The sequence below is a fragment of the Somniosus microcephalus genome, chromosome 7 (genome assembly GCF_052327205.1).
Source record: "Somniosus microcephalus isolate GS21.2 chromosome 7, FLI_Smic_1.0, whole genome shotgun sequence".
NCBI lineage: Eukaryota > Metazoa > Chordata > Chondrichthyes > Squaliformes > Somniosidae > Somniosus > Somniosus microcephalus.
In genome coordinates this window covers 43,308,895-43,334,072 of record NC_140993.1, presented here as the reverse complement: position 1 = coordinate 43,334,072, position 25,178 = coordinate 43,308,895, and the positions used below count along the sequence as shown (strand labels likewise).

The window sequence follows — 25,178 nt, the reverse complement described above, 5'->3', positions numbered from 1 at the left end:
GAGATTGGGAGTGTGAGAGAGATTGGGAGTGTGAGAGAGAGAGAGATTGGGAGTGTGAGAGAGAGAGATTGGGAGTGTGAGAGAGAGAGAGATTGGGAGTGTGAGAGAGAGAGATTGGGAGTGTGAGAGAGAGAGAGATTGGGAGTGTGAGAGACAGAGAGAGATTGGGAGTGTGAGAGAGAGAGATTGGGAGTGTGAGAGAGAGAGAGATTGGGAGTGTGAGAGAGAGAGATTGGGAGTCTGAGAGAGAGAGATTGGGAGTGTGAGAGAGAGAGACTGGGAGTGAGAGAGAGAGAGAGATTGGGAATGTGTGAGAGAGAGAGATTGGGAGTGTGAGAGAGAGAGATTGGGAGTGAGAGAGAGAGAGATTGGGAATGTGAGAGAGAGAGAGATTGGGAGTGAGAGAGAGAGAGATTGGGAATGTGAGAGAGAGAGAGATTGGGAGTGTGAGAGAGACTGGGAGTGTGAGAGAGAGACTGGGAGTGTGAGAGAGAGATTGGGAGTGTGTGAGAGAGAGAGATTGGGAGTGTGAGAGAGAGAGACAGGGAGTGTGAGAGAGAGAGAGATTGGGAGTGTGAGAGAGAGAGACTGGGGGGGGAGATAGAGAGAGAGAGAGAGAGATTGGGAGTGAGAGAGAGAGAGATTGGGAGTGTGAGAGACAGAGATTGGGAGTGTGAGAGAGAGACTGGGAGTGTGAGAGAGAGAGATTGGGAGTGTGAGAGAGAGAGACTGGGGAGAGAGAGAGAGAATGGGGAGATAGAGAGAGAGAGCGACTGAGGGGGACAGAGAGAGCGACTGAGGGGTGAGAGAGAGAGAGATGTGGAGAGAGACAGAGAGGGAGAGACTGGGGAGTTAGAGAGAGAGACTGAGGGGGGAGAGAGAGAGAGACTGAGGGGGGAGAGACAGAGCGACTGAGGGAGAGAGGGAGACTGGGGGAGAGAGAGAGAGATGGGGGAGAGAGAGAGAGACGGGGGAGAGAGAGGAGAGAGACTTTTTCGAGGGCATGTTGTTGTTGGAAGAGAGAGAGCGAGTGGGGGGGGAAGAGAGAGAGCGCGACGGGGGGAAGAGAGAGAGCGCGACGGGGGGAAGAGAGAGAGCGCGACGGGGGGAAGAGAGAGAGCGCGACGGGGGGAAGAGAGAGAGCGCGACGGGGGGGAAGAGAGAGCGCGACGGGGGGGGGAAGAGAGAGCGCGACGGGGGGGAAGAGAGAGCGCGACGGGGGGGAAGAGAGAGCGCGCGACGGGGGGGAAGAGAGAGCGCGCGACGGGGGGAAGAGGGAGAGCGCGACGGGGGGGAAGAGGGAGAGCGCGACGGGGGGGAAGAGAGAGAGCGCGACGGGGGGAAGAGAGAGAGCGCGACGGGGGGAAGAGAGAGCGCGCGACGGGGGGAAGAGAGCGCGACGGGGGAAGAGAGAGAGCGCGACGGGGGGAAGAGAGAGAGCGCGACGGGGGGAAGAGAGAGAGCGCGACGGGGGGAAGAGAGAGAGCGCGACGGGGGGGAAGAGAGAGAGCGCGACGGGGGAAGAGAGAGAGCGCGACGGGGGGAAGAGAGAGAGCGCGACGGGGGGAAGAGAGAGAGCGCGACGGGGGGAAGAGAGAGAGCGCGACGGGGGGAAGAGAGAGAGCGCGACGGGGGGGAAGAGAGAGAGCGCGACAGGGGGAAGAGAGAGAGCGCGACGGGGGGAAGAGAGAGAGCGCGACGAGGGGAAGAGAGAGAGCGCGATGGGGGGAAGAGAGAGAGCGCGACGGGGGGAAAGAGAGAGAGCGCGACGGGGGAAAGAGAGAGAGCGCGACGGGGGGAAGAGAGAGAGCGCGACGGGGGAAGAGAGCGCGCGACGGGGGGAAGAGAGAGAGCGCGACGGGGGGAAGAGAGAGAGCGCGACGGGGGGAAGAGAGAGAGCGCGAGGGGGGGAAGAGAGAGAGCGCGACGGGGGGAAGAGAGAGAGCGCGACGGGGGGGAAGAGAGCGCGCGACGGGGGGGGGAAGAGAGAAAGCGCGACAGGGTGGGGGGGGGGGGGTGGTGGGGAAGGTGGCCCAATGGACCCCTGCGAAGGAAGGAAGAAGGTAAGCTCTCCCACCCCTTCACTCTTTCCCTCCCTGTCCCACCCCTTCACTCTTTCCCTCCCTCACCCTCTCCCTCCCCCGTCTCTCCCTGCTTTACTCTCCCTCCCCCTCTCCTCACGCTCTCCCTCCCTCACCCTCTCTCTCCCTCCCCGTCTCTCCCTGCTTTACTCTCTCCCTCCCTCCCCCCCCTCTCCCTGCCCTCCCCCCTCTCGCTCCCCTCCCCCACCCTCCCTCGCTCCCCCACCCTCTCGCTCCCCCCACCCTCTCTCCCCTCCCCACACCCTCTCGCTCCCCCCACCCTCTCTCCCCTCCCCACACCCTCTCTCCCCTCCCCCCACCCTCCCTTGCTCCCCACCCTCTCGCTCCCCCCACCCTCTCTCCCCTCCCCCCACCCTCCCTCGCTCCCCCACCCTCTCTCCCCTCCCCCCACCCTCTCTCCCCTCCCCCCACCCTCTCTCCGCTCCCCTCCCCCTCTCTCCCTCTCTCTCTCCTCCCCACTCTCTCTCTCTCCTCCCCTCCCCCTCTCTCTCTCCTCCCCCACCCTCTCTCTCTCCTCCCCCACCCTCTCTCCCCTCCCCACCCTCTCTCTCCCCCCCACCCTCCCTCTCTCCCTCCCTCCCCCTCTCCTCCCTCCCTCCCCCTCTCCTCCCCCCCTCCCCCTCTCCTCCCCCCCTCCCCCTCTCCTCCCCTCCCTCCCTCTCTCCTCCCCCACCCTCCCTCTCTCCTCCCCCACCCTCCCTCTCTCTCTCCTCCCCACCCTCTCTCTCTCCTCCCCACCCTCTCTCTCCTCCCCCACCCCCTCTCTCTCCTCCCCCACCCCCCTCTCTCTCCTCCACCCTCTCTCTCTTCTCCCCCACCCTCTCTCTCTTCTCCCCCACCCTCTCTCTCTCTTCTCCCCCACCCGCTCTCTCTCTTCTCCCCCACCCCCTCTCTCTTCTCCCCACCCTCTCGCTCTCTCTCTCCCCCGCGATTTCCCGAGGCTCTCTTCCCCCCCCCGCCCCCCGCGATTTCCCGAGGCTCTCCCCCCGGCGATTTCCCGAGGCTCTCCCCCCCGCGATTTCCCGAGGCTCTCCCCCCCGCGATTTCCCGAGGCTCTCTTCCCCCCCGCCCCCCGCGATTTCCCGAGGCTCTCCCCCCCGCGATTTCCCGAGGCTCTCCCCCCCGCGATTTCCCGAGGCTCTCTCCCCCCCGCCCCCCGCGATTTCCCGAGGCTCTCCCCCCCCCCCGCGATTTCCCGAGGCTCTCCCCCCCACCCCCCCGCGATTTCCCGAGGCTCTCCCCCCCCGCGATTTCCCGAGGCTCTCCCCCCTGCGATTTCCCGAGGCTCTCCCCCCCGCGATTTCCCGAGGCTCTCCCCGCACCCCCACCCCCGCGGTTTCCCGAGGCCCTCCCCCCCCCGCGATTTCCCGAGGCTCTCCCCCCCCGTGATTTCCCGAGGCTCTCCTCCCCCCGCGATTTCCCGAGGCTCTCACCCCCGCGATTTCCCGAGGCTCTCCCCCCCACGATTTCCCGAGGCTCTCCCCCCCGCAATTTCCCGAGGCTCTCTCCCCCCCCCGCCCCCCGCGATTTCCCGAGGCTCTCCCCCCCGCGATTTCCCGAGGCTCTCCCCCCCCCCGCGATTTCCCGAGGCTCTCCCCCCCCCCGCGATTTCCCGAGGCTCGCACCCCCCGCGATCTCACGAGGCTGTGTGCTGGCGTCACGGGGGCCGTGCGCATGCGTGCCGGCGTCAAGGCGGCTGCGCAACGGCCGTGCGCATGCGTGGTTGCCGTTTTAAAAAAAAAGCCAGAGCGGGCTCTCGTGGGCGGGCGGCGCATGCGCGGTCAGTGCCAGCACCGCGAGGCGGCCCGCGGGGAGTAGGCAGGGAAACCCCGCGGGCTGGCGGCCGTTAGAGCGGGGAGTAGGCAGGGAAACCCCGCGGGCTGGCAGCCGTTAGAGCGGCTCACTTCGGGCCCCGACACCGTCAAACCTGAGAGGGGGAAGTAGAGAGAGACAGAGAGGGAAGAGGAGGAGAGAGAGGGAAGAGGAGAAGGAGAGAGAGAGAGAGAGAGAGGGAAGAGAGAGAGATAGAGAAATTTTTGGAGCTTCAGGCCTGCCTGCAGCGGGCCTGGAGACCAGCACCGAGTACCCCCCTGCACGAGGGTGAGGAGGAGGAGGAGGAGGGGGGGGGTTGCTAAACACAATATAAAACTGAAATAAATTGTTAATTAATTCCCTAACACATAATTCAAATATTTACCTTAGTTCCCTAACACACAGAAAGTGTGGGGGAAAAAATCGTGAAAAATCAAGATGGCGGCCACTCACCTCGGTTCAGAAGGATAGGGCCCGCCCACACACGCACCGATTGGTCGACCGGTCAGGTCACCCAAGCGTAGGATTGGTCAATCGTCGAGTCACTCGACACTCAACTGTAGGAAGACCTCGACGTCACACGGTCGCTAATGAGAGCGGAACGCTGAACGTTTTTGGGATACCGCGGGCGGGATTTTTGTCCGGCCGAAACGTAAATAGGCCTATAACCGGTCCGGAATCGCAAGCTTTCTTTTGAGGCGACGCGCGCGTCGGTACGCTCTGTAACTTCCAAACGCATCGAGACCAGGCGGACAGACAGACAGACAGACAGACAGAAGAGCCGCTTTATATATATAGATATAGTATTTAATAACCCTTACGGTGCTGTGTATGAGTTAGCTCGTCCAAGCAAGACTGGGTTACTGGTATTGCAGATGAGACAACTTCAATTTCAATTTCACTCTCGAAAATTGCAATTTCAATTTAGCTCATCAAAACTTGTCGGATTCCAACACTCAATCAGTCGACAAAATGATCACCAGAGCTGGTTTTCAGGCAATCAAAGCCCAATTTTTATCAATCCAAGTTCCATCTCCCAGGTGGACAGCGGGATCAGAGATACCAAAGAAAGCAGGTGCAAAAGTATTTAAAACTTTTTTTAAAAGATAGAACAAACGATGTATATTCATTAGTTAAAAATAAAAAGTAGTTCAAATAATAGCTAGATGAGAGAATGAAAGAATTGGGAAGGAGGAATAAGCAGAAATCAAGGCCTGGAAATAGCTAAGAAGGAAATAGATTTCTGGACACAAAAGGCATCAAGGGGTATGGGGAGAGAGCAGAAATATGGGCCCCGATTTTCGGCCTGTGTGGGAAATGGTCGGGTTTCCCCGAATGTGGGGTTTCTGACACACATAAAAAAGTGTCAGCCAGCTCCACGCAATTTTCCCTCAAGTGGCCAATTAATTCCCAGCATGTGGGAAGCCTTGCTAATTGTCCATTTCGAGTCAGAAATCCCCACAGTATGATGTCATCATTCGTGGTGCTTTCAAAGTGTCCAGCAAGCTTCTCTACCTCTGCAGGCTTCTCAGCCACTCTTGCACAATGGCAGAGGAGCCTGCACCAGCTGCAGAGGCCGAGCTGCCTTCAAATTCGACGAGGCTTCCCTGCAGGCATTATTGGATGGGGTTAGGGCCCACAGGGAGGTCCTCTTCCCTAGGTCAGGGAGGAAGAGGCCTCCCACTGAGACCAATGCTGCATGGATGCAGGTGTCAGCAGATGCCAACTCGCTGGGAGTCACCAGAAGAACCTTGGCATTACATCTCTAACTCCTTCCTTAACTCCCCCACAGTACCATCCAGAGCCCCCGTCCTCACTGTGGAGGAGGAAGAGGCTGTGCAGCCAGACTCCTCAGAGGAAGCTCCAACCTCTGAGGGCGCAGCGTCAGCAGAAGTAAGCGCACCCAGCACCAGCGCAGACACTCACACCTCGGGGGGACCTTCGGGACATAGAGTGGTGTTGTCACCTGGTGTTTCACAGCTCACAAGTGAGCCTCAGCAAATTCTGGAGACAGGGACAGCAGTGGAGAGTCCTCGTCGGAGGGCGCAGGACTCTGCCAGCTTAGCTCAGCTGCGCTGCATGTTGACCCTCTGCCTCTGGGTCCATCCGCAAGAGAAGAGGTGATGGATCTCCATGCACAGATGCAGGAGTCTCTGGCAGGTTTTGTCTCCAGGGTCGCTGCGAGTGTGGAGCGAATGGAGAAGTCCATAGCAACCATGAGCAGAGCCTTTGTGGAGTCATTGGCACATGAATGCATCACCATGGAAAAGTTGGCAACCTCCATGGAGGAGATAACTTGCCAGGGTACGGAAAACATGGTGAGTGTTCATAAGAGAATGACATCTCTTGAGGAGCGTTGGCCATCTATTGAACAGAGAAACCAGACCTTCATGGAAGTCCTGCTGAGTAGGACTGCCAGTGCAGATACGGGTCCCCATGGCCTCCTAAAGCGCAGCAAGGTGCTCTCAAGCCACTTCCAAGCGCTGGCCCCTTCTGGCCTGTGCAGCTTCAGGTGAGTGAGCAGCAGCCTGGTGCTCCTGGTGCTGATCCTGCTGTTCCTGGTTCTGCTGCTGCTGCCTCTGCTGCTGGAGATCCTCTAATGACAAGAAGGGAAGGAAAAAAAGGCGTCCCATGCTCTCGTAGATGCCTCCGCTGAGGAAGCGCTGAGTGAGGGTGGCGAGAGGGGCTTCCCAGGAGATCGCATTGGAGAAGTGTGTGAGGCTGTAACCTTCCACAGCTGTGCCTAAGCCTTGAAGAAGTAGCCCCAAACCTGCAACAAGGTCCTTCAACATACAAGTGCTGTCCCTTTAAATCGCAGCTTTCCCTGACCTGCAGCTGCGAGCAAGCAAGCCGGCAAGCTTCACATCAGGTCTCAGCAGCGGGGTTCCCCGCAGACGGGTTTGATGTGGGGCAAGCCTCAAAGTCGCAACGGCCCCGGAAAATCTACCTCAACAAGCTGATAATTGCTTATTAGTGCTCAGACGACCAGTCCCGCCAGCGGCGGCCGGCACTGAAGCGGGTGATGGAGAAACGGCGGTCCGAAAGTCGGACGGGGCGGGGAGTCAAGCGGGGGGGGGGGGTCCCGACCCGCTTTTTCGCCGATTTTCGGTCCCCGGCCGCATGAAAAGCCGCCCGACGGTGGCCAGAAAATTGACCCCATGGTATTGAGATAGAGGATCAGCCATGATCATACTGAATGGCGGAGCAGGCTCGAAGGGCCGAATGGCCTACTCTTGCTCCTATCTTTCTGTTTCTATGTTTACGCACGTATTCGGGTGCAAACAGAGCAACGGCAGCAACCGTGGCGCCTAAACTGATGGGCGAGGGAACCACGCGACATGGGTTCTTTTGAGTCGTCAGGTGGAAACTGTGGTACTTACCCATGTGTTTCTTCCACAACTTCCAACAATCACTTTAAGGATCACTGGTTAGGCCGCTGCGGAAACAGGAGAAAAAAAACCTGTCGGAGCTTCTGCTGCACAGGCTCCAACGAGTTTATGTCCAACATGGCAGAAGGCTCCAGACACAGGACCCTTCATTGCATAATTAAATTGAGCAAGCGGTGCTTTCAGGCAGCCGGCAGGGATGTAGGAAAGCAGCACTGTCCAATATACTGGTGGACATGTCGCTGCCGTATATCGAGCATGAGATCCCGGCACGTGATATCGGACCCATCAGCCCCCTTTCTTTGCCTGGAAAATGGACGCTGAGCAATCCAATTTCTAGGCCCAAATGTTTAAAACTTAGTGCTTCGATTCAGATTTATTTTTGTTGGTTTTTTTTTACTGATCATATGCTTAATACTGAAGTAAAAAACCAAGTTTGCAACATTGGAGTAGTTTCATATTATGTTACGTTATGTTATGCAATCTATTTAGATTATCATGCCCAGAATTACTGTCATATTTGTTTCAAGATTATAGCATGCAAACTGAAAAATTTTAAGAATGGTTATCTCTTTACACATGTTCAAAAATATTTAATTGGCAGCTAAGAAAAATTCTGCAATTACTGAAAATCTGAAATAAAAACAGAACATTCTCTTTGTTTTGGGATTTTAAATGTTTGATTGGTGGGTCTTTACTTGTTGCTCGCCCCTTCTTTATTTTGGGAAGTCCTAAAAAGGGTCTTACATACCTATCGTTTCCAATTCTTACTGAGTCTCCACCTAACATGATAACCTATCTTTTTAGAATTTGGCCAATGTTGAATACTTACAGTATATACTTCATATATCTTTGCAGCATCAAGTTTAAATTACACAACAAAGGAAGCCAATGGCATTAAAAGTGTCAGCCTGGCTCAGCTGACTTGAACTAAGAAAGATGTAATCCAGGACTGGAGCACATAAACTGAGAGAACACTCCAGTGTATCATGTTGTCAAATGCGCTGTCCTTTGAAACAGATATCAAACTAAAGCCATGTGCTGCTGATTCAGGTAGAAGTGAAAGGCCCAATGGTACTACTTGAAGAGGAGCATTTCTCCCGCAAGCAACATTAATAAAAAATGATTAATGATGATTTATTTAATTGCTGTTATGTAATCTTGTTGCATGAAAAATGTGTTCCACATTTTTTTTAATTCATTCATGGGATGTGCCCATCCCTAGTTGCCCTTGAGAAGGTGGTGGTGAGCCGCCATCTTGAACCGCTGCAGTACGTGTGGAGAGGGTACTCCCACAGTGCCAACATTAGAAGTTATTGCAGTACTTCCACGTAATTCCGTATGTGTCAAGTGTTTTGAGATGTTTCTGAGTCGTGATAAAGCACTTTGCAAATGCAAGCCTTTCTTTTAAAAAGGAAACTAAAGAAAGAACTTGCATTTATATAGCGCCTTACGTGACCTCAGGACGTCCCAACGTGCTTCACAGCCAATGAACTTCTTTTTGAAGTGCAGTCACCGTTGTAATGTAGGGAAACACGGCAGCCAATTTGCACAACAGGAATGAAATAAGTGGCTGGATCATCTGTTTTAGACATTGATTGAGAGATAAATGTTGGGAGACACCGGGAGAACTCCTCTGCTTTTCTTCAAATAGTGCTGTGGGATCTTTTACATCCGCCTGAGAGGGAAGACAGGGCCTCAGTTTAATGTCTCATCAGAAAGACAGCATGTCCATCAGTGCAGCACTCTCTCAGTACTGCACTCAAGTGCCAGTCTAGATTATGTGCTTAAGTCTCTGGAGTGGGTCTTGAACCCACAACCTTCTGAGCCAAGGATGACACCTGCAGTTATTAATAAACCACAATTATTTCTCAGATTTCTGTTTCCTAACGGTCTTCCATTTTATCTTGAATCTCTTTAAATTAAATAAGAGTAAAAGTATTCAGGTTAAAGCATCTAGATGCATCCCCACTTTTCACATGCACATGTAGTTTTCAGTTAAAACTAAATCACTTACCTTATTTCTTGTCTGAGTTTGTCCTATCAGGATGAGAGCATTTGATGAAATGATTGACAGGCAGAAGTTTATTAAAATTACCGACCGTTCTGACCGAATGTACCTGCAATGTACATTAGAAACAAAAGTTACAATCCAAGACGTTACTTATGAAGGATCACTAGCCAGGTGGCCAATAGTTAGCATAATGTCTCAACAATTTTGCCCATATACACCCTCTTCAGAGTAAAGTCCAATAAAGTGTGCCAGGGAATAGCACAAGAGCTTCTCGGGTATTGGCCTAGTAGCTAAAATATCTGATTCCTAACCAGGAGGATCAGAGTTTTAACCGAATGTTTTTCGTAGACCGTCAGTTTGCCTCATCTCAGCGGAGTTCTTTCATACAAAACTGGACGCATTGTCCTTTACCTCAACGGTGTGGAATACTGTCTAGGAGTTCTGCCATGGCAACACAAGTGGGTGAAAATTAAAAATATACTTGGCTCCCAATGACTCAGATGGATAAGGCAATCAGTGCCATAGAAACCATACAACTTAGAAAGGCCCCAAGTTTGATCCCGAGTCTGTGCTGAATTGTCTGATCTCGAGTCTGTGCTGAATTGTCTGATCTGAGCTGGGGTGACGACGGGAGTGCTACAACTGACCTCAATGTCTTTGAGTTAGGGAGGAGAAGAATAAAAATCGGTCAGAATTCCCAATCCTAATTTACTACAAGCACGCACATGTGAATGTTGGGTGCGGACAGGATCAGGCTCAGATGTGATTCTCCCTGTAGTCAAATAGCCTGTTGACACTCGCCAGGCTCACCCATGAAAAATGGCCATTTCAATTATCAATGGATCAGAGGGTGATCAGTGCCCATGCAATCAAATTCCAGCAAGAAGCCAACTTCCACAGGAAAGGAAGATGAATTGGGAGGGGGGAGCGGGGGGGAGAAAATTGGCAGAAAGAGGGGATATCACAATGTGTTTGAAGTACAGTATCACAAGATGCATTCACTTGGACCAGTGTAATTTTCTCTCTCTGAAGCCTGTAAAAACAATCTCCAATGAAAGCTATGCTGCCATGAATATCACAAACATGGTTGGTTGAGGATAATTCCAAAATCTGCAGCTTCTAATGGACGTATTAGGCCTAACAATGGACGACAAATGACCTTTTCACTTTAATTCAACGTTAGTTAAAAAAAAATAAACTAGTTAATCTTAGGTTGATCTAACTTGGTATTGGTTTCAATCATGATGGATTTGCCTTCCAAATAAGTGATTGATTTGCTGATTATACAGAATAAATGTCTACTACAACTGATCTTGAAAGTAATAAACATGCAGTGTCAAGGGCTTTAATCCAGGGGTCGGTGATTGACCCTCAGCTTTCATGAACATGGATCAGGTTTTCAATCAATGGGCAGTGTACTAGTCACTGAAGTAGAAAGAAACACTCAAGAATGCCTAGGTGTTTAAGTAGTTAGTTTTTGTACTCTGAACTTTTACAGATATGAAAAATCATACTTTTCATTAAAAATATTTATTTAGAATATATTATGCGTATTTTGTTAAATGAGTAAGAAGCTATGATTCAGTGGCTAAATGCATTGGTTTGAAGCCATAATGACTAGGAGGACTCGAGGTGCAATCTCACAGCTATGCTGAGTTACGAGACCTTTGACCAAGGCAGGTGCGGGGGCCACTAGGCTCAGGCTAGGGGATGGGAAATCAGGGTTTCCACTCCTGACTGCCATCCAATGACCCTGAAGGAAATGGGGCAGTTCGTGTGATAGGTGAAGAGTGAAGGCAAGGTAGAGTATGGCTGTGATGCCCCTCCCCAACTCCACTACTGATCAGTCTGCCAACACTCACTATCTAGGCTCACACTCAGAAGTATGGCCACTTGGTGTGCAGCACACTGGATGTAATGACAAACCAAATGTCCAAATAATTAAGCATGAAGCGCCCTGACCGTAGCAATAAGGATTAATAATAATTCACTTTTAATAGATGAACGACTGAGTAATAAAATAGAAAGGTGACCATTTCCAATTACAGGAAACTTTGTGCTATCTGGAGGTTGAACGTCCGGCAACTTCGATCTAACGGCAGAAATCAGCAGCCGTTTTGGTTAGGTTTTTTTTCTTCTCCTAGCATTCTTTTCACAGGCAGGCTCTGGAAAGTGTCTCTGTATCTTAGCAACAGCTTCAGAGACGCTTCCAAGCCACGGGCCGAGTGCTGACAAGCTGTTGCTAAGCAACAGTCTTTGTTGTCAGATACGGAGATGAAAAGCTCCTATCTGATAACATTGACGCTGGTCTATCCGGAAGTTCTGAGGCAATGGCAGTAGCTCGGTCCCGTGGGTGCCGGATAGCACAAAGTTTCCTGTACATTTTTTCCCGAATATGTCAATTGTAATGTTTATGTATTTAAGTCATAATTTAAATATTTACAGACCAAATAGCGTCCCATTTCTTTGAAGTAATGATTTGAAATGGTCCCAAGTAACAAATATTTAAAAACAAGTTACATCATAATTAATAGTCACAGTGTTATGGAGCGCCTGATACTACTGTATGACCCTACGATACTCTGTATTTTTATTTATTTTAATTATCACAAATAAGTGTAATTTAACAATAGTCATGTGTTTCATAAAACATCCGTATAAAAATGCATTCTTGAACAAGTTCATCTACAACATATATAGATACAGCTATTAAATAGGGCAATAGGGTTTGTTGTACTGCAGGCTGCCTATGACATAAAATTATAGGTCACTCATAGCCAGGACTGTTTTGTAGCTCACGCCACTTCCCACAGTATACAGGAAACTTTGTGCTATCCGGCACCCACGGCACCGAGCTGCTGCCGTTGCCTCAAAACTGCCATACTCTCCAGAGTTAATGTTGAGAGATACGGAGATTCTTATCTCCGTATTTGACAACAAACACTGTTGCTTAGCAACAGCTTCTAAACACTCGGGTGTGGCCTGCAAGCTCTGTAGCTGAAGCTGTTGCTATAGCCACAGACCTTGCACAGCTTGACTGTTCAAACAAAGCAAAAAAAACAAACAAAAAGAATAAAAAACGGCTGCTGATTTTTGCTGGTGGCTCCAGATTGCCGGATAGCTCACCTCCGGATAGCACAAAGTTTCCTGTAATTAGATCAATAATCTGTCTCTGTTTCAGCTCCTCTTCCCCAAAATAAGTAACTGAAACCATCGCTCCAATTTAGGAGCTCAAGGACATATATTGGTTCAGCAGACTCTCACTGCTCCTGCAGCCAGTTTTATTTCCTATTTCCAAATCAATTTTCTGCCTTTCGGGTCTAATCCTGGATACTCATAATCTCACTCCTATGTCTCCTGCCTGGATCAATGTAACTGTGACCTTTGTGCGAGTATTAAAATCAATACCAATCTGTGTTGGAGCCTCCCAACCCCAGCCTCACTTGATTAACCACCGTTTCACCCGTTGAGCTATCCTTGGCTTGTCGAGACCAACAAGATGTCAATCTATCAAAATATGCAATTGCTATGCCAGAGATATATTTGAAACTTAAAAGACTGCCATGTTTTGATTTGTGGCAGAGGGGGTGTTCCTCTTGCCTCCTCACCGCCCCAGTGAAGGGTACGTTGTACACTCATCCCTCCACAGGCTAAGTTTCTTTTCACTTACAAGTATTTAGCCAGCTGCTCACATCTCAAATTTGATGGGCTTGAGTGACAGGCAGAACAAGAAACCAATCCTGCCAGTCCAAAAACTTGCCTACAAGCTCCAGTTGGATGGACACACACACCCAAGGCCTGCTCAGCATGTCTCCATTGAAAATAGAGGCCCCGGAGGGTAGCAGAAATGTGACTTTGAAATTAAAGGAAAACTTCTATTTTAGATTTTTATTGGGCAGACTATTAGCAGTCGAATGACATTACTAGCAATCATTCTTCCAAGCATTCCTTTAAAGGTGATTATTTTTGTGTTAATCTAAGTAAAAAACTAGTATTGTATCAAATTTCCAATTAAAACTTGTGTTTGTCCAAGTAAAAATAACTAATACTCTATCTATTTTCTAATTAAGATTTTTTGTAGTTCCTTATTTCCTTTTCACCCTTTCCTTATGCTGTACTCTCCATGCTACCCCTTCCGGCTGTGCTTTCCTTAAGTGTGAGGGCAGGATAATCCAGCCCACCATAGGCATGTCCACCAGTGTTTTTAATGCTAATGCTTGATCAATCCAGCATACACCCGTGTGCTTCAGAAAGGGATCGCTGCCCACAATTGAGTTTCGCTCCGCTCCTACACAATCAAGTTAATAATGTCATGCACACTCCACAGGGCAAGTTGAGACTGTGTTCTGAGCATACATCTCCTGCTTGAGATTCAACAATTGCAGCTTGAAAATATTCCTATTAATGAATATCAGACCGCTTGCCTGGCATCCAGTCTTAGATCATTTGTAATTTCTCCAGCTAAACACTGGGAAGAGCGAAGCAATTGTCTCTGGCCCCCCACTTTAAACTATGTAACTTCGCCATCAACTGCATTCTCCCTCCCTGGCCACCATCTCAAGGTGAACTAAATTATTTGCAACTTTAATATATCGTTCGACCTAAGCTGATATATTCTCCATTATAAAGGCCACCTACTTCCACCTCTGCAACAGTGGCTACCTCTGCCCCTACCTCAGCCCATCAACCACTGAAACCCTCATTCATGCCTTTGTCACCTCAAGACTCGATCAATCCAATGTTCACCTGGCCAGCCTTCCAGTTTGCACCCTCCATAAACTTCAGCTTATCCAAACCTCTACTCCCTGTACTCTATTCCACACCAAGTCCTTGACTTCACTGACTTAGATTGGTTCCTTGACTCCCAAGACCTCACACTTAAAGTTCTCATCCTTGTGTTTCAATCCCTCCATTGTCTCGCTCATCTCTCGACCCTCCCCCCTCCCTCATAATCTCTGTTCCTCTGACTCAAGTCTCTTGCGCATTCTCCCATCCTTCCATGCCACCATCATTCCACACCTTCAGACACCGAGGTTCCAAATTCTGGACATCTCTCCCTAAATCCCTCCACCTTTCCTTCTTTAAGACCCACTTCTTTGGTCAAGCCTTTGGTCGCCCCTCCTAATCTTTCCTCCGTTGGCTCAGTGTCTGTTTTTGCCTTCGCCTTTGTAAAACACCCTGGGATGTTTTAGCAAGTTAAAGGTTCTGCATAAATTCAAGTTGTTGTTAAATGTGTTTTTTTTAATAAAATATCTAGATGTTCCACTTTGGTCACCCAACAAAAGATATTAACATTGTTCGCTTTAGTATTGTGTTTCGGTTTCAAACATGTTGAGTTTTCCAGGGCTAGGAAGTAAGTAACCGCAAGAAATGGCATTTATGAAGAAAATGTGTCCTATTTCAGAGCTGGGCATGCATATCACCCAGTAAAGCTACAGAGTAGCATTGACCGAGGCCTGAGAATAGTTTGTCTGCTCACTCTCACGATCTGAAGATTGCATAGTTGATCTCATCCTCCTCTCAGTGCCTCTTTATGTAAGCAGCCTAGCTGACATCAGAAACTCACCGCACACTGCTGACCCTACCTCTATTAAATTCAATACATATAAATTGGTGTAGTGAACGTATTTTGGTAAAATCAATCAACAGAACAATATAATTGCAATGCCATTTTTTTCTTTTTAAAATGTTAATATGAACAGCACGTTATGTTTTGTTATGCAAGTCTTCTACCAACCCATGAAGCAGTAGCACCATAACAGTGCGGTTAATCTTCCTGGACCCTAGGGTCACTCTTAACTCTACTGGTCTTTCAGCTGTTCTTAAAAATTACAGCCTAGTAAGCCAGGAAGTAGCCATTAATTATGTTATAATCAACATGGATAATATACCAAAATAAACTTTCCTCCTATTTTAATTAATTCAAAATTTAGAAAACTTTACAATTAATAACAAACTTTGTAGAATCATAGAATGTATACAGCACAGAAGGAGGCCATTTGCCCCATCGAGCCCGTGCCAGCTCTCTGCAAGAGCACTTCGTATGTCATCTTTTTCACAACAATGTACCAAAAAAAATCAATCCGGAGAGCTCCTGTACTGGCTTTACCAGACCAAGAACAAAATCCTACTTGTTATTTTAGAAGAAGATTTCTATCAATAGAATTTATTATAACAAAGTTTTACTGTGTTTGACTCTTGTTGCTCACTCTGTTTTATTCTTTAGTTTTGTGAGAGTTTTTCTACTCCTAAAGAAGAAAAATATTAGTGTTAGAAATGATGGACCTTTCCATTTTGGGCATTCAATATCGATATTAGGCAAATTCAGGTTAGATACAGCATAGGTAAAATACAGAATAAAGCTCGCTCTGCATTGTCCCAACAATTTACCTTCTAATTTCAATCAAAAAAGAGCATCTCCTATTTCTGACACTAGCCATCCTTGGGGCCTATCTGAGTGAGATTGTCAATTTAGTTTTATGCAAGAAGTTCACATCTAGTAGCAGCTGGGTTTAGATTGGCCAAGTTAATTTAACATGGGACCCTTACTGCCAGCAAAGAGAGGAGACCTGCATCCTATTAGCCTGGAATGAATTTCAACCATATTCCTAGAAGGATAGTGAGCCAGTGTGATGCAGCATTACGTCTCCATTGCCTGCTCATTTTAACAACAACTGAAGGGGAATAAATATAAAAATAAAACAAGCAGCAACATTTTGAAGAAAGTACAGTAGCAAATTTAGCCTTTTTGGTCTCTCAAACGATGTGCTAAATGGACACCACACTTCTTTACGAAGAAGGGGGGGGGGAATTAAGATGGTGAATACCTCTGGATATATGAAGATGACCAAAGTGATCAACTCAAGAGTGGTACTGTTTGGGGGATCGGAGCAAGTTGCTTGTTCATCTTCCCGTCTATGGAACAGCATGTCACAAAAACCACCAAGACAGAAGTGAGACTTTTTGATGGGGGGGGAGGGGAGAAGAGTTGAAAACAAATTAAAAACAAAAAAAACTAATTAAAAAAGTGATTTGGAAAATATCCTTGAGACATTTATAGAGCATTAATTGATTTAAATTCTTTATAATGACCTCTTTAGTCAAGGTCATCAAGAAATATGCTGCATCAAGTAGGTCACTTCTTAAAGACTATTCTCCACTGGATCAAAAGCTGGTAATTATTTCAGGCCTTGTGACTGCATATCAGCAGATATATAACGCTTTGAATATAAGTTGCAAGTCAGTTCAATTAAAAAAATGATATTGTATATCATTACCTCCAGACAGATACATAAATAATGATTAACAGCAGGAGGGTCAATGAGGAAACTCCACAACCAACGATTAGAGTGACCGAAGGCAGGATCACTTTGTCCATGTTCTATGAGAAAGCCAGAATAAGGAAACTGTTAGAAGTCAGCGCAATCAGTGAACATTTTCATGCAATGAATTATCACTATCATGTTTTAAAACAAGGTGCAATGCAAGTTTATTTTTCCATAGCAACTTAAACTACTGACTCGTCTGGGGCAATCACTCCTGTTTAATATTATAGTACAGGTAACTCTTTTTTATCCGGCACCAACAGGACCGGCGTGGTGCCGGTTGAACAAAAAGTCCGGATTACAGAGAGGTATACTTACCAAGGTACGAGAGCCCCGTACACGGCCACAGGTGCAGGAGCCCCGGTTACACGGCACTTGTGCAGGAGTCCTGGTTACACGGCCACAGATCCAGGAACCCCGGTTACACGGCCACTAATATATAGTAAAACTTACCTGAACCTACTCCTGAATTTTGCCGGTTAAGAGAGATTTCCAGATATTTAGGTGTCAGTTAAGAGAGTTTCCTGTACTTGATATCATAACTTGCCCCGCGAGTTATAAACGCTGTAAAGTGTCTGACGTGATACTTGACGAGAAAGACAAAGGCCTAGAAATTGGGTTGAGGCGCCAAAGTGGCGCCAAGTTCACCTGGGCGCTGATTTTTGCGCAGCGTTCGGAGCATTAACGAATGTCAGAAATTCAGTTTCAGCGCCCCTAGAGGGAGACGGGGCGAGGCTCGAGGTGCTCCGCGTCCCTCTTAGGGCGCTGAAACTGAATATCGCAGCGCAACGTGCCGCGGCGCCACACGCTGCGGCACGGCACGCTGCGGTACTGCAGGCCTTCCTCCCATTGTTAAGGGGAAGGGGCCTGCAACAGCGCGATCCCCGATCGCGAGTGCCGGCAAAAGAGCCCGGCACCGAGGAGAAGTGCTGGGCTCTCGGGAAACAGCCGGCAATGCCGCGGGGGGGGGGGGGGGGGGGTGTCAGGAGGCCGGGGACGGAGGTGCTGGCAGGCGGCCGCCGAAAAAGGCGGCCGCCCCGCACCTCCACCTTAACTTGCGCCACTGCCGGCACAGCAAGGCCCCGTGAACCAGGCGCGGGTAGCGAACGGCGCTACAGCAGCGTTCGCTACCAAATATCGCGATCGTGGCGCTAATGGGGCGCTGCGCACACCGATGACATCATCGGTGGCGGTGCAGCGCAACAGGCTAAAGCCACCATTAGCGCCCCCACTGAATATCGCGGGAGGAGCGGCCAGTGGCGCTACAGCCACTGACTGCCCTCTTTAGGCGCTAATAGGTGGCGCTACATACCCAATTTCTCCCCCAAAGTTCCTCTAAAGGTAAGTTCTCGTCACAATGGAGGGCTTTCAGACAGGCTTGGTTCCTGAACATGCTCACAGAAGGTTCTTGCTGCAGAAGTTACCAAACTGACTAAATTCCATTTTTCTTTTCCAGTTTCATCCCTTCTCCTCAAGGTATTGACTCATGCCAGCAGCCTTTCATTACTTTGTTCAAATTGACATTCTTCATGCATGAGCCTAGTTAGTATTATCAAGATATTCAACCATGAAATGCGTCATCACCAAGCTTGATCCCTTTCCTTCCAATATCCACGCAAGTGCATCTTCCAGCAAGGGTTGAATCAGATGCGGGAACCCTGGCTGACTTTTTCTCCTCCTCATCCAGGGTACTGTGGTCAACCGTAGCACCCCAACTGCTATCCCACTGAATGGGGATCGAAACTAGGACCTTCTTGCCCAGTATAGCTTAGTGCCAAGCCGGTTAGTGCATGTGTCCAATGAGCCACATGGGCGCCTTTTAAAATTAAAACAAAGGTAACAATACCACCCAGCAGAGTGGAGGTACACACCTCTACACACTATGCAGTCCCCCACTTGCTGAATCCCAGTCATTAGGAAGCATCGGAGAGATAAATCGCTTCTTCATGAGCAGAGAGGGAAAACCAGACAGAAAACTGCCTCTTCCTGTGGGCGGTTTCAGAGTAACATCGGGCAGACATAAAGTTGGATATCTGCCCGTGCTGTCATCACTAAATGATGCTTGAATAAAAATAAAAGTGACAATCTAGTAACAGAAGAGGTGACTGTGCAATTGTCTGATCAATGCACTGTAAATCTAAATCTATTACTAATATAAGAATCTTACATCTATGCACACTTCCTGTCAATTTTGTTCATTATAAATTTGTATGTGCACATTTATAATGGAAACTGCCTATATAAAACTTATTAGGCTGTAATTGCGCTCTCCCCCCATGCACCAACGCCCCTTTAGTGACGGTACTGCAATGCCAGCATTGTCAGGGTTGTGTAATTACAGTGCGGCAAGTTTATATAATAAATGCGGACACAGGAATTTATCATGGAAATACAAAAATAATGACAGAATGTACGGCCAGAATTTTGCCAGTCCTCAAGAGTGCGGGATTGGAGGCAGGACCTCTGTCAAAATCGCAAAGATTGACAGCGGGTAGGAAACCCGCTGTCAATCCGCCTCGAAAACAATCTTCCCAAGTGTCGGGTCCCCGATTTGCGCATGGACCCAACACCTAGTGGCGGGAAGAGGATTATAGCCACTTACCTGCCTGTTAACAGGTACTTGATACTTGTTAACAGGCTCTTTTTCAATTTTGCCGCTTCTGGCTGGGGTTTCCCGACATCCTGACGCCACGCCAGGTAAGTGTGGCATGTTGTGAGTCTGCTGTAATGTTTCTGCATTGATGACAGCTGCAGAAGTGGTGTGAAGGATCAATGGTGCACTGGTGAGTTTCAGAGGTAAGAAAATGTTGGGGAAATAATTTTTAATGTATTTACACTTTTCTGTTGGTAACAAGTTTTGAATTGGCAGTCTAGTCCCACCTCATTGGGAGAACCTCTCTCACCAGTGACAGATCGCTTCTGTAACCTCACCTGCAGCTGCCATCTGCTCTAGCCTATGGAGGGAGTCATTGAAGAGCCTGGGTGCAAGAGCTCACGTTTGTACAGTGATTGTCAGTGTTTGCAGCACCTCACTGCTGTCAAACAGAGAAATGAGTTGTCAAAAAAAATTGTGCGTGGTTCACTTTAAGAAAACCAGCAGATGACACGTCATCAAATGACGTCATCTGACCGGCTTCTTAATTGGACGGCAAGCCCGATCGGTGTAAAATCATATCCGTGGGCCGGATGCAGTTGGGGGCGGGACTGGAACCCGGAAACCAGCTGACCTGCTCCCAAGCCACATCCATTTGCAAAATCGCGGCCTAAGACTTTAAAATGGATACTGATTACATCTGTGTACCCTGGTCTAAGTATCCCCCACTCTGGAACCCTGCTTCATCTGAAGACTACACTTGGTCTAATCCTCCCTGTGTGCAATGCCACAGTACATTGACTAATATTAAAATAAAATCTTGTGTCCAGTATGCATCCATCACATTCAGACATCACACGCTCTGGCCGGAATTTTGCCGGCGCTCAGAGGACGGGTTCGGAGGCGGGTCCGTTGTCAAAAATCTAAAAGATTGACAGCGGGTCGGTATCCTACTCTGAACCCGCCTCCGTGTCAGTTTCCCAAGTGCGGGGTCTGCCTGCGCTTTGCAGACCCGGCGGGTCAGCCAATTGAGATAGTTAAGAGGGTCTTTAAAGGCAGTTGACCAGCATTTTACCAACTACTGGCCATTTTTCCAACTTTTCCATGAGGTTCCCGTCGCTCGGCGATCACATCAGGTAAGTAGGTCGGGTTCTCAATGACTCCATTGCTGTGAATAGGTGACAGCTGCAAAAGTGGTATAAAGGCTACCATTTCACAGCTGTTCACTTTTGAATGTCAGAAGCTTGAGCCTTCAGAATTTGGAAGGCACTTTTGAGTTGTATGCAGTTTGGAAGTGTTTGGAGTAAACGCTCTATCCACTGTCACCTCCTTGGAGCAACCTCTCTCACCATTGACAAATTGCTTCTGTCATCTCAATTTCAGCTGCCATCTATTCCATTAGCGTCGGTGCCCTTGAAAAAATCTCACCTTGATCCTCAGAATCCCATCACAATCAGCTCCAACACCACCATCAACAGGCACACCAGCAGCACCAACAACAACACCAACCTTCTCCACACTCACTTGATGCTGCACAGGACAGAGGGCATCAGCACCCGGCCACAATGCTGCCCGGGACACCAGCGATAACCTCACCGTGGCCAGGTTTACTTTACTTGACGCTGTACACCCTGGCTGCCACATGATGTGCCAGGTTGGCACCACCCCACACCAACACCATAAAGCATCCCTACAATGTCCAAGCCATTCCTTTCACACTCATCACCACTGGGAGGAAGGAACGTTATGTCTCACCATTCACTGGAACTGACTAAGGCACTTCCAAAGGTGCACACAAATCTGTCCAAGAAGGTAAGGTGTTGAAAATAAAGGTTTCAATGTTTCACACCACATTAATAGAAACTTTACATGAACATTGCATAAAACACCCAAGTGCCTACCCTTGTTTGTTGTTAGTTGGCATGATTGGACTAGGATGAGGGTGAGTGTGGCTAGTGAGATGGGGAAGTCATAACGTAGATAGAGAGGGATGGGTGGAGGTGCAAGGTAAGTTGGTGTGTGTAAGGATGTGCAGGAGTAGGGGAGGGAAGCCAGAGTGATGGGGATGTGATGAGTGGCACAGCAGGATGAGGTTGAGTGTGGCTTTGTAGTAGCGTTTCGTGATCTACTGAGATCATTGAAAGGTTTGCGCCACTGCAGCCAGGTCCTCCTGACGACATCCCTGCTTGTGTCCTCCTGTGCAATGTGCAACCAGGCTGCGTTGGTATCCTGGGGAGGTGTCATATGGAGGGGGTCATGTAAGAACCCAGGTGCAGCCGTGCACCTTTGTGCAGTGCTCGTCAGTGTTTGCAGCACCTCAATGCTGCAGAACATGGACAGCAGAACTGTCAAAATGAATGTGGACATGGTCCCTTTAAGGAAACCAGCTGATGACGTGTCATCAAATGACATCATCAGACCCGCTTCCTTTTAATTGGCCGGGAACCTCGCAGGGTGGGCTTAACAAGCCCTATTAACGGAAATAATGTTGGAGGCCGGGATCTCCTCTCATTCTTCTAAATTCCATAGCGTATAGGCCTAATCTACTCAATCACCTCATAGGACAACCCTTTCATCCCAGGGATTGAATCAGGAAAGGAAGGGGTTAAGTAATAACTAAGAGACCAAGTGGTTATATTGTCCACAAGACAGCACATGCTCTTTGTCCGAAACATTAACCTGTGTTTTTTTCTATTTTCAATTTAGAGTGCAATTCTAGCATTTTCTGATTTTATCTCAAACCAAATCAGTTAAACAATACATGAGTAGCAGTTTCACTGAAAGTGGAGACAACAGTCCCTGTCTACATGCACACGCTGAAAGATGGCTGCGAATCTCAATGCTCATTTTTCGAATTTCTTGCTTTGATTTGCTTAGGTTAAGAAAACAATGGCCCACAATTTGCGGTTGGAGGCTTCCCGCGGGCGGATGTCTCCAACCTGCAAAATTTCTACGAATTTACCTGGTGGTCCGGGAGGTTTGTAGATTTGTGCTCCTGGACCTCTACAGGTACCCGCAGATAGAGGCCCACGTATCCCAGGGGCGCAGGAAGTTTGCAAGCGCCCCTGGGGTCATGTGGGCCTGCCCAACCAATGAAAGAAGGGGAATCACCATTTATAATTATGGGAGTTCCATATGTACAGAACTCCAATAAGTATGAGTGGGGATCACTTAAAAAACACACGAACACATGAAATAAATATTAAAATTACTTATTAAAATTAATTAAAATGCCATTTAATTAAATATTTTAAACAAAAATTAATTTTTGGGGGGGAAAAAGTGTATGTTTTAACGGGGCTAAAAATAAGCTTGCCTTATTGGACAGGGTTTTTTATGTATAAATGAGTGATAACATTTTATTTTTCTATTTTTAAAATCTCTTTAAAGCTGCTTTTACCAGGCATAAGAATTTCAAGGGCATTTGCTGGGCAGAAGTTGGGCAAATAGCGCAACTCTCCACCCGCGGAGGCCCTTTTCCCGGGGACGCAGATGATCTGTAATCAGATCAGATAATGAGTACAGATCGCAAGTTCCGGGTTTTCGCGCATGTGCTTCACATGCCTAAACCCGGAAGTTACGCGGCCCTTATAGGCACGTGAGCACCTCGTACACACCCGTAGGGGTCGCAAATTATGTGACTGTGCCTGATATGCACTTTGAAGATGCTACTGTCATTTACTCTAACATCCCTCTAAAAGGAACAGCAAGATAAATAGTAAATAAATAGTATGTTTTCAAACAATTTTCTAAAGATGATTTCAGTGTCAAATTTACCACTGTCTGCATCTAAAGACCCAAAGTGGAGGCCCACTCGACTATTAACATTACAATTGTAACTGAAGTAACATCTGCCTTAAAATTTTCTGTGATTATTATTCTACACAGTTCAATTATGCCCAAATATAATTTTACTTCAATTCAAATGAGAAGATATATAGTTAGTGTTTTCATAGCTAATATCTGCAAAATTGCAACTAATTATTAAAAAAGAAAATAAAGCTGGTCCCTCAGCAAAGATTAAATGCATCAGATTCTTATTTGCATAAATTATGACTGAAATGCATACAAGTTCCATTCCAGCATCTGATAATAACCCAAGCTGCTCAGAAGTATGTGCTTTACTGATGTTTTGGTGTTGATTATGTTTCTGGAATATCAAATGAAAATCTGCTCACAATGTAAGGTACGTAATGCAGTAGAGAGCCAAGCTGAATATATAAAGTGGAGAGGAGATCTAAGAAAGGGAATAAGAGAGGCAAAGAGAGAGTATGAGAATAGATGAGTGGTTAACATAAACAGGAACCCAAACGTCTTTAATAAACATATAAATAGTAAAAATGTAATCAAAGGATGTGGTCAATTAGGGACCAAAAAGGAGATCTTCTAGTAGAGGTAGAGGGCATGGCTGAGGTGCTAAATGAGTATGTTGCATCAGTCTTCACTAGAGAAGAGAATGCTGCCAATGTAGCAGTAAAGGAGGAGGTAATAGCGACAGAGGATAGGATAAAAACAGATAACGAGGAGGTACTTTAAGGTTGGTAGTCCTCAAAATAGAAAAGTCACCCGGTCAGGATAGGATGCATCCTAGGTTACTGAGGGAAGCAAGGGTGGAAATTGCTCGGGCCACAATCTTCCAATCCTGCTTTGATTTGGGGGAGGTGCCAGAGTACTGGAGTACTGCAAATGTTACACCCCTTTATAAAAAAGGGGAGAGGGATAAACCCGGCAACTACAGGCCCGTCAGCTTAACGTCAGTGGTGGGGGAACTTTTAGAGGCATTGGCCCAGAAATTCGGGTCTCCACGGGTGAGTACGCACTGGGTACTCACCCGTAGGCCCGTTGGAAGTGCTGGTTTCCTGCATGCACTACGCATGCGCGGGAAACCGGCACTTCCGTTCCTCTGAACGAAGAGGTTCAGAGGTCGAACGCATGCACGGGGGAGGCTGCGCGTGCGCATCGAACTACGGGTTTTTTTTTTTTTTATACAGGTTTTCCCGGGAAGGTAAGCCTGCAGAATTTAGAAATACAAAAAGCAGATGTAAGACCTGCTTTTTACAAGGTAAGTGGTGAATTAATTAAAATTAAAACATTTTTTCCACAGGTTTATTATATTTAAATACTTTAAAGCAAGGTAAGTTTATTTTTAGCCCCGTTAGAAAATAAAATTATTTTTTTCAAAAATTTAAATTATTGTTTAAAAAAGTTATTTCATGTTATTTATAGTTTATTTTAAAAATGTGATTTAAAAAAAAAATTATTTGAAGATTTAGTGCTATTTTGGGGCCGTAGTATTTATAAGTCTTGACAGCACTTCCTGTCAGACTTATGAATGGAGCATTCCCTGCTCCGATTGGCTGCCCATGGCCCACGTGATCCCAGGGGATGCATCGAACTAACTGCGCCCCTGGGATATGCAAGCACTGCGCGCCGGCAGCTGGACCAGGCCCCGGATCGGAATTCCACGGGAGCCCACAGCTCAACGGCCGGCGCGCAAAGTAAGTGCAGATCGGGGGCTTGCACCCGCAGGAAGCCCCCGACCCGAATTTCTGGGCCAATAATGTGGGACAAGCCCAATTGGCATTTGGAATAGTATGGGCTAGTAAATGAAAGTCAGTACTAATTTGTTAAAGGCAAATCGTGTTTGACTAACTTGATTGAGTTCTTTGACGAACAAACGGATAGGATTGATGAGGGTAGTGTGGTTGATGTTGTGTATATGGACTTTCAAAAGGCGTTTGACAAAGTAGACATTAGAAAAATTGACGCCCGTGGGATTAAAGGGCTAGAGACAGTGTGGATACGAAACTGACTATGGGACAGAAAGCAGAGAGTAGTGGTGAACGGTTGTTTTTCAAAATGGAGGGAAGTATACAGTGATGTTCCCCAGGGGTCGATATTAGGACCACGGATCTCTGATATATGGACTTGGATATACAGGGCATC

General features: G+C 47.9%; 1 protein-coding gene across 8 annotated transcripts in view; it reads right to left on the bottom strand.

The window, feature by feature from the left end:
• adgrb1a (adhesion G protein-coupled receptor B1a) overlaps positions 1 to 25,178 on the bottom strand; it is a 658,584-nt gene that overhangs the window by 137,027 nt on the left and 496,379 nt on the right. For all 8 annotated transcript variants that reach the window (XM_085992449.1, XM_085992450.1, XM_085992451.1 and 5 more), the window contains 2 exons: positions 16,592 to 16,695; positions 9,318 to 9,420 (listed from right to left, as the gene is read on the bottom strand). In XM_085992449.1, the coding sequence (XP_085848575.1) occupies positions 9,318 to 9,420; positions 16,592 to 16,695 (207 nt within the window). The remainder of the gene's footprint in view (positions 1 to 9,317; positions 9,421 to 16,591; positions 16,696 to 25,178) is intronic.